Below are 10,264 nucleotides of genomic sequence, written 5' to 3' on the forward strand. Positions count from 1 at the left end.
CTTGTTTAGTTTAGAGAATGGTTGGCACTTCCCAGAAAGATTTGAGATGAACCGCCGGATGTAAGCTAACCGCCCTTGCAATCCTCTGAGCTCTCTCAGATTTCTAGGGGGTTGCAGTTCATGTATCGCCTTCACCTTATCAGGATCGATATGTATACCTTTAGTGGTGACGACGAATCCAAGGAATTTTGCGCTGGACATTCCAAGGAAGGATTTAGTGGGGTTCATTTTCAATTGATGACTCTGCATGAGATCGAACATCGTCTTCAAGTCATTGATGTGATCTTCTTTGTTGCGGCTTTTTACGACCAAATCATCAATGTAGCATTCGACTGTTTTCCTGAGATGTTCTTGGAAAATCTCAGTCATTGCTCGCTGGTACATGGCGCCTGCATTCTTTAGACCGAAAGGCATCACCGTGTAGTAAAAGACACCAAGGGGCGTTCTGAACGCTGTATGCTTCTCGTCATCTGGGTGCATCTTGATTTGGTTATAACCTGAAAAACCATCCATAAAAGACATTCTCTCAAATCCGTACGTATTGTCAATAATGACATCTGTGATTGGGAGAGGAAAGTCGTCTTTTGGACATGCCGTATTCAGATCTCTGAAGTCGATGCAAATCCTGATTTTACCGTTCTTCTTCATGACTGGAATAATATTAGCTAGCCAGTCTGGATGTTGTTCCTCTCGGATAAATCCTGATTCGATCAATTTCTTAACCTCTGCCTCAATGGCTTCCATGATCTGCGGACGAAACCGTCTTTGCTATTGTTTGACAGGTTTGGCATCCGACTTGATATCGAGGCAGTGCATTGCCACATTGCGGTCGAGCCCTGGCATGTCTTCATAGTTCCAAGCGAAGACGTCAATATATTCCATGACGAGAGCAATTAATTCCTCCTTCTAATTTGAGGGAAGTATATTGCTGATGAATATAGGCTTTGGGTTGGCCTCGTCACCCATGTTAATTTGGACTATTTTATCTTCAGTGGGGGGTTCTCTCTATTCGAACCTATCACCATACTGCATGTTCAGGTGATGAACCCACGGGTCTTCCCATGTTGGCATTTGATCATCGTTCTCTATTGTGGACGGATCAGCTGTAGCCATGTTCGTCATTAGGGCTTTGAATACTTCCCCCAGACTTGTATCGGAATCCCATTCCGAGGAATCTGACGGGTACCCATCTTTGTATTCCTCAGATGATTGGTTATTGATTAACCAGCAACATTCGTCTTCTGAAGAAGATTCATACCCTAACCCTCGTCTGAACTTTTAATAATCATCTGGTTTCCCTTTTGGTACATATGCTGTTTTGGCTGGAATACGGGGACCTCGATCAAAGTATAAACCTTCTCCGAGTGTGAAATCATATCCCTGTTTTTCCATGAGCTTGCGCGCTTCCGGACTATACTTAGATAAATGCTGACCAGGTTTGTCATCATTCTCATCTTCCCTTAAGAAATGATCTGGTAATGGAAAACCCTCTCCTTTACCGTAAATCACTTCTCTTTCGCCTCCTATTTTGGTAGGAATGACCAGGGTTGTTCCGAAAGAATGCTGGAGGGGTTTATTTGCTACATAGGACGATCGAAGCGGCACATATAAATCGGGATTATCATACAATTCTTTTATCACATCATTATTGGCAAGTTGCCAGTTACAACTGTCCTCTGACGATTGTTCATCGTCAAGGTTGATTACAAAGGGTACAATGTCGTTTAAAACATAACCTCCATTGTAATCAAATCCGGCTTCGGTATCAGCTTCTTCTCCGCTGTCCGTGCCATGGGCCGATGATTCCGTATCGGATTTGTTACCATAAAGGAGAGAATCAGTGAAATAATTCTCATACCCTTTGAATGGTTGCTTATCCGCGACCACCGTCCTAACCTTATTATCAGTGTCGACATATTTCAAATATTGATGGAGAGTGAAGGGGATTATAACGTTACTATGGATCCAAGACCGACCCAATAGTAAGTTATATGAAGTCTCGGCATCGATCACATAACATGTGACTTCCGTCTTCAAATCTCCCATTTAGCATTTTACCCGGATCTTACCCAAGGGTCTTGACCCGCTAGTATTGAATCCATAGATAACAGTGCCTGTGGACGCCAACTTACTAACTGGAATGTCGAGGATATGCATACTCACAGCAGAACCCGGATCCACTTGGATTCGGTTGACTTTGCTGGAGCCAATGTACCCAATGAAATATAGGGGTCGATCATGGTTTGAATTCTTTGTCTGCATATCCTCTTTGGTGAAGGTAATGCAGGGAAGGTTTTTAGCCGCTATATTGCAGTGTTGAATTAACGGTTCTGGCTCTTCAAGTACCGGCTTGATCCGAGTAAGGAACACTTCTGAATTGGCCAAGGCTTCTTGCAAGGCTTCCCTGGTTTCTTTAGACAACCGTAGCAACTCATACAATGTTATCCGCGCTGGGATGTTAGCTAGTTGAGCTATAATATAGAAGACGTGCGGAGTGTTCGAGCTTTCTGGTTTATCTCTTCCAATCGGACGATTAAAACGAGACTGCTTCGAATTCTGAACCTGCTGGGGCTTCTTTTCTTTCTGTTTATTAACCGGTTGTCGTCGAGCTTCTTCAACTGGTTTAGGAGTTGTAATCACACCCAGCTCCGTGAGAGTCTTGGTTGGTCCTTGCTTAGTCACCCCCTGCTCAGCTAACTGATCACTAGGTGATGGATAGTTGAAGTGGTACTCATTCCCGCTTCTAGTGGCAAAGACTTCTTGTTCTTCTTCAGAGAGCGGGAAGGTAGGAGCTTCATTCCCATCCTCTTCGAAGATCGCGGAGGTAGCATTGCAGGACTTGCCTTTACCCTTTTTGGTCGAGGAAGTCGTAGTTTTTTTACCGTTGCCTTGGGGCTGTTTTGTCTTTTTGCTTGGGGTTTTTGGCTGAGTTGTGAGAGAGTATAAATACCCCATTGCTGATCTCTTCTAAATTAGCTAAGAATATTTTAAAGAAGTTTTTAAACAAGGGTTTTAAAAAAAGTTTAAGCTTGTTTAAGCTTGTTTAAGGGTTTAGTTTAAAGCTGTTTTAGTTTTCACAAGTGGAGGAGGACGCCTACATCAATTAACGCCTGGATCTTATCCTTGAGATGGTAGCATGACTTGGTAGGGTGATGGACCGCTCTATGGTATGCGCAATACTTCGGATCCGTCACTTTGCTAGCCCCTTCTTGATCCACGATTGCCGGCAGCTGGATTTTATTATTTTCCAATAGGTACTTAAAGATGCCAGGAACTTCGTCATCTTTGAAAGAGTACACTTTAGGAAATCTTGGCTCTGAAGATTTCTGCTTCTGAGGCCGTTGTTGCCATTGCGACTGCGACTGTTGTGGTGCTCGTTGCTGCTGCTGTTGCTGAGGTTGCAATTGGAAAGTTTGATTAGCATTAACTGCATTAGCATGTTCCTTACCTTTCCCTCGTGGGACGAAATTCTGTTGCGGAGCATTCGTCGCCTGTGGACCTCTTTCCGCCTTCTTCCTTCTGAGGAATCGCTCGGCTTGCTCTCCTCGGACCTTCAAATCCTTCTATGTTTTGGACGGTGCTATTCCCATCGCTTCCAACACGTCCAATGCGAGGTTGTTGTGGCAAGTCTGGAGAATGAACTCCTCAGTGATCGGGTCCCGACAGTTCATCGCCTTGTTCCGGAACCTCTTGACGAAGGTATCAACTAATTCCCCGTCTTTTTGTTTCTTGTCAAGCAACGACCGGATGGATATCTCGGTGTCATCGTCGAAGAAGTTAGTGAGGAATTTAGTCTCCATGTCATCCCAGCTATTCACTCTTCCTGGCTTGAGACGGCGATACCAATCGAAGGCGGCTCCACGAACAGTGCCAACGAAGGACCGTACCATCAGAGGCTCATTACCAGAGATAACCCCTAGGTGTGATTTCAAGTAAATCAAATGCTGAGTGGGTGAACCCATCCCATTAAACGGTGTGAAGTTGATTAGATTGATCTTCGCCGGATACGGGATTGATTCCCATTCTCTTGGGCATGGACAAGGAATGCCCGTCTTCTTCATCTCTTGAGCGGAAATCAACGTATTGATTTTGCTCTCGAGGTTTTTAATCTTCAAACTTTCACCTGTGTTTTCGCTAGCATTCTCGTTACCACCCCTACATTGACGGGAGGATTATTGGTATTATGAGCTTCATTCGTATTTGTGTCCTCATCTTCCTGATTAACCTGGTTGCGACGACTTGGTTCGCCTTGCTGGTTCATCAGTGCTTGGATTTGTTGGTCATGCATTTCTCTCATATTCTGCATGGCCATCTGCATTTCGAACTTGAAGCTCTCTTGTTGTTTAGCCATGGTTTCCTCAAGCATCTTGGCCACTTGTTCTTCACTTATCATAAGTGCCTCGCGGGGTTGTCCCTCGCTGGATACCGTATTATCTGATGCGACCGCAGAGCCGGCATCCGATTCTTCATCTTCTGATGGTAACCTTGTCCGAATCCTACCATAAGTTGCTCGTATGATGGCTCCAGACTGTAGACGTGTTATACGCCGGGATGATTCCGGAATCAACTTGGGATTATCCCTTGTCGATGTCCCTTTGCTAGTCATATTAGTGGTGACCCTCGAAAATTCTCCATCTTCAACCATCGTTCTTCTTCGTCGGAAACGCCTATGCCTTGGTTTTGGCGTTTCAGCACTGAGTCTTTCGAAAACTGAAATTCTCTCGGGGACTGTATTGGTGCAGTTGCACTCCGACAATACCGCCCGAATGAGTTTGGAACAGGGGCATTGAGTCTTTAGTTCTTGAGGACTCCTTTTTCTGGTTTTACTCGTACCCCCAATACGATAGTACAACTCGTCTGCTTGAAGGTCGGAGTAACCTATCGTGTGTTGGCACGACTTCTTAGGTATAATGCTATCGTCATCAGACGACATTGTTTCATTCTGAGGGCGAACTTCCTTCTTTGGGCTTTCAAGAGTCACACGCCTCGAAACATGCCTTTGTGGGCGTGAGTTCTCAGCGGGCTCCTGGACCTCGTGGCGGCGACTCCCAGCATGTTGAGTCGTTCGGGGCTTCTTTATCAGGCCCAAACGTTCTTGAACTGAAGCTTTGCATCGTCCATCGGGAAGTGGACCGAGGCGCTCAAAAACTGACTTCTTTCTTCGGGATGATTCTGCGTGATCTCCCGGAGTAGCCATGGGAATTATCGGCGATTTAGAGTGGTTCGCTGGAGGTTGAACTTTTACTGAAGGCTGCAAAAGTTGCTCTTTAGCCTGAATTGCCGCTTCGGACTTCGGCCTCCAGACTTGGCGGATTGGCGGCTTTTTGGCCACTTCCTTCTGCAGTCTTCTGTGGGCTTCTTGGACTTGAGCCCGTGCTTGCGCTGACTGTGCGCGACGCTTGCGAATGCGCTCATCAAGTGTTGAACGATTCCGTTTGACACAGACCCATTCATTCGTTGGCGGCTTGGAGTGTAGGCTGTCTAAAAATCACAATAGATAGCTTATTCAAACAAGCTCCGACAACGGAGGTCACAATCAGACGACTTCCCAATCACTGCATCCACAACTCCACAATTGCCACAAACGCGACCTCACTTCTGAGATGATTGATCTTGATGGCTGTGACAACAGCATGGCTAATATCATAGCAACTATTAGAGATGCTGATGAGCAGTGGGACGATTTCAGAAATAAAAAGTTGGACTCAGTTGGTGAGTTGCTTGATAGAGAGCTATGGGCGAATATTCATCTTTAAGACACTATGGATGTTGATTCCCGTCTAGCTCCTACAACGAAAGCTACAATCAAATAGCTTTCGGGTCGATGATCGAAACATATAGTCGAATAGTTGCTTGGTAGAGAGCTATGGGCGAATATTCATCTTTAAGACACTATGGATGTTGATTCCCGAAATATAAGTAATGAATCGCAACATCTAAAGTTTGCAATTAACAAAATGTTAGTTATGAATTGCAACATGTAAAGTTTGCAATTATCAAAATATAAGTTATGAATTGCAACATCTAAAGTTTGCAATGTACAAAATATAGGAGTTGTGCGGGAATAGTAACAAAATATGTGAAGTAGCAAAATGGATTGTTGTGTGCACAGAACAATAAAACACTATCATGTGTCCCAACCTTGAGCCGACGCAAGACTTGCAAGAAACCTCTTCTGTGCTTCCTTGGTTTTTATAAAAAACCTCCTAGCCTCGTGCTCACTTTCATACAAATGATCTAAAACCTTATCAAGGAATTCGTCACTGTAGGAGTCACTATGGTTCTTCAAAGCTGCAGCTAATTGTTCAGTCCAATGTATAATGTGTTGATTTCTAATTGACTCCGACATAGTCTCAACAAAGCTACGTATTAACTCATCGTCATTGGATTTGCGAGGTCGCTTGCTTGAAGATGGCTTTGTGGTAGACTCATGTTGGGATTTCCTAGAAGTGGAGTGTGGGGTAGTGTTAGCATCGGATTGAGGCTCGGTTTCACTCTCAAGAGGAATGTCCGCATCATCATCATCAAGAGGAATGGCGTTGTTAGTACCAATTTTATCATAAACTGGCCTAACAAAATCACCCCTAGCTTGATCATCACCCATGATCTTCTGTAAATGTTTGTAGAATGGAAGAGGCTTGTTTATATATCCTCTTAGCTTTGAGTTCTTTTTGTCCTGCCATATGTGAAAAATATTGTGAGAAATTAATTATAGCCTTCTCACGTCCAAATAAATTAAATATGTAGTAATGACTTAAATCAATACCTGAGCCCATTGATTAAGTGTCTCCTCATCTAGGATTACCATACAATTTTCCTCATCCCACCCCGCACCACTTATGTTGATGCAAGTCTTCATATCATTAAATTTGTTTCTCCAAGTCTTCATGCGATTAATCACATGAACGTGGGTGTAGTTGGTTTTGAATTTCATGTTCATTTTCATAGCTGCTATTTTGTAAGCCTCAGCTTTGAAGTTTTTATCAACTTTCATTCCGGAATCCGCGAGCTCCGCAAGACACGGTATAAGCTCCGCATCATGCTCAGGAAGCCACCACATGTTGGAAACCCCCTTCGAGTTGATGCTAGGAGCCCCACGTGTTGCAGCCCGTGCTCTTTTGTGAGCAGTTTTTTTGATTCTTTTGGAGGGTGAAACCTCCTGGCTCAAACAAATGACATTACTTTCATGTCCACCAGATTCACCGATGGAGGGTGACATTTGTTGTGGACCGCCGCTTTGAGAACTCAAAGAGGGAATGTGCAAGCTTTGGGAACTGTTCAACATATTAGTGAATGAAACATGTTGGCTAGAGCCACAGTAGTTCCCATCGAATAGAGGAAACTGTGGGAAAGGAGGCATTGCATGAGGCGGATTGAACGGTTGATTTAGATATGGAACAAGATTCACATTAATACCGTCGTCATCAATTAGTAGAGCATGTGGTGATTTAGGCAAATTATCTTTTCCTCCCTCTTTGTTAGACATACCTACGTGCCATGATAAAAACAAACCAGAAATTTAGAATTACATAAGTACAATATGAGTACAATCATGAAATAATAAATTACAAAATTATAGTTGAGAAACTACATTGTTCATACAAGCACAAAATTAAAGTTGAGAAACTACATAATTCAATATAGTCTGAAATATGCGAAAACAACGCAACTACAAGCCAATTTCTGTGGTGTCGCCTTCTTTATATTTTGCGCAATAATCAACCCACATTGCCCATGCAATTTGATCCCTAAGTTCCTTCCATTCATTTCTTGCATCACGCTCCTCTCTTTGTGTCCTAGATTGAGTGAAGTCAACTACATTTGTACCATCTTCGTTTGTCATGTCATCATTCTCCTCATCAATTAGTACATTCTCATTCAAGATGTCATCTTGTGGATCTTCAATTGCAATGAAATTATGTAATATAGTACATGCTAAGACGATGTCCACTTGTGTGGGGAATGGATAATTAGGCTTCGCCGTCAGAATTTTGAACCGATTCTTCAATGTGCCAAAGGTTGATTCAATTTTGGACCGTAAAGAAGAGTGTCTTAAATTGAACAACTCCCTGCTATTTCTGGGTGTCCTACCAATGTGTTCCTTTAAGTGATAACGTACACCACGGTACGGAGAGATGAAGCCAGGCATGGTAGTGTATCCAGCATCACAAAGATAATATTTGCCTACACTTCCAAAAAAAATTTGTGATCAATTGGACCCTATTATTTAGCTGACTATTTATTAAAGGAGGTGGAAGAATACCATCATATACTCTCAATCCGTATGGTTGTGGTCTACACAATGCGTCTTGCAATATCCTATAGTCATTCGCCGCACCTTCCCACCCAGCTAGGACATATGAGAACAGTTTATTTTTTTGGTTTTATGACCCACTATGCAAAGAAACATAGCGAGTTGTTCTTCAACTTGAAGGTGTTTTGTGTCATTTAGAAAACCATGATTGCGCATTACATCCGCAAGTTTGAAAAAAGCTTTAGGCCTCATTCTAATATAAGACCTACAACTATCACTATATCCTTCAAAGACGCGCTTGAAGTGAGCATTTCTACAATAAATTCTCCTCATCTTATCCTCTCTTGGGGCATAACAAATGGATTTGCGCCTAGCACGAATTCTCAATAAACAAGCTATTATTGTAACCACGGTAGATATAGTGGTATTAGCACACATCCTCTTTATTTGTTCTTCATCTACACCATCCATCTACATTCGTTACAAAGCAAAAATAGTTTAAGATGTTTATGCAACAATAAACAACGAAAGAAAAATTGCGCAACTAACTTATCAACAAATCTCTTTTATACACCCAACATTTTGAACTATAATCATTATTGACATGATACAAACGTCCTACATTGACAGATTGAAAATTAGCAAATTTTTTTGTTTGAGATGTGAACATGGTAAAGAGGGGAAACCCTCAAAAGATATCTTCAATCTTACAATCATAAAGCAAGTATACATGCATGCCACTGCAGTTCTTTTCATTACATTTCATGTTTATTCATTTATCCCTACTATCGCTTCTTATTTACATACCCATAAAAACCCCAATCTCTGTGATATTACAAGACCCTGTCAAATTCACAACTAAAGTGCTATTGCTTAAGTGCTATATCAAGGCCCGATCTTGTCATCATTCACAACTAAAGATTACAGAAATGTAATAGAGGGTAATTTCTATCAAAGAAAATCCTACTGAATGTAAAACAGCAAAGTTTAGATTTAATTTTTGTCATGCAAAGCAGTTAACTAGTTGTTGCCAACGCAGATGACAAAATACATAACAGATGACAAACCAACGAGTATTGAGTATGGAGATCAGTTTTTGGTTTTATGACCAACGAGTATATGTTCTTGGTTTTATGACCCAAAATCAAATTCATCAACATCCCCAAAATCAAATTGTAGGAAAATCCCAACAAGTATTGAGTATGGAGATCAGTAATTACGAAAATAAATGTACAGAAACCCTAACAGATAATTTTCGTCAACAGACCAACGCCAAATAGATCAAAAAAAAAATTGGAGTACAAAGAAAAGATTTTTACCGTGGGAGCCTTGAGATCAGAAATCGAAAACCCTAGCGCAAGATCTGGGAACCGAAAACCCTAGATCTGAGGCGATCGGAGAGGGGAAATCGAGAGGTAACTGGAAATGGCGCGAAGGACCAGCAACTCGCTGGATTTGGGGCGGGAACCAGGGCGAAATTTTCCGCCGACGAACAAGCTCGAGAAATGTCCAGCGAGTGGGGAAATAGGTACGGGAAGCGAAGAAATGAGTTTAATAAAGGAAGTGTCAGATTTCATGGCAATTTCCTCTCATTTTGAGAGGAAATACATTTCTATAAAATGAGGGTGTTTTTGACAGTTTTAAGAAAACTTTTCTGTAAAGTTTTTGGGAGCCAAACACGTTTTATAGAAATACACAGAAAATTTTTATTTACAAAATTGCCACTCTGACAGTTTTTGAGAAATGTTTTCTATAAAAACACCCAACCAAACACCCCCTTAAAGAAGAGCGAGAAAATTTTCCAGAAATTCAAGATTGAGAACTCGTGAGAATAAATAAAAGTGATAAAATTTATCAAAGAAAAACATTTAGCTGTACAACTTCAAAAACTTAGTAACCCCAGATTGAGGAGCTATTACCATATTATGAATGCCTCGCCATGCTTCACTCTGAAAAGTATTTTATACCCAAAGCACAAAACCTATTACGCAACTACAGAATAACAAAGGG

The 10,264-nt window shown here is 41.9% G+C and overlaps 1 protein-coding gene across 1 annotated transcript; it reads right to left on the bottom strand.

The window, feature by feature from the left end:
- On the bottom strand, nt 7,670-8,149 carry LOC109846194. The gene has a single exon (XM_020415416.1). The coding sequence runs from the start codon at nt 8,147-8,149 to the stop codon at nt 7,670-7,672; it is 480 nt and encodes a 159-aa protein (XP_020271005.1).

This window comes from Asparagus officinalis, chromosome 6, assembly GCF_001876935.1.
Source record: "Asparagus officinalis chromosome 6, Aspof.V1, whole genome shotgun sequence".
NCBI classification, from domain to species: Eukaryota; Viridiplantae; Streptophyta; class Magnoliopsida; order Asparagales; family Asparagaceae; genus Asparagus; species Asparagus officinalis.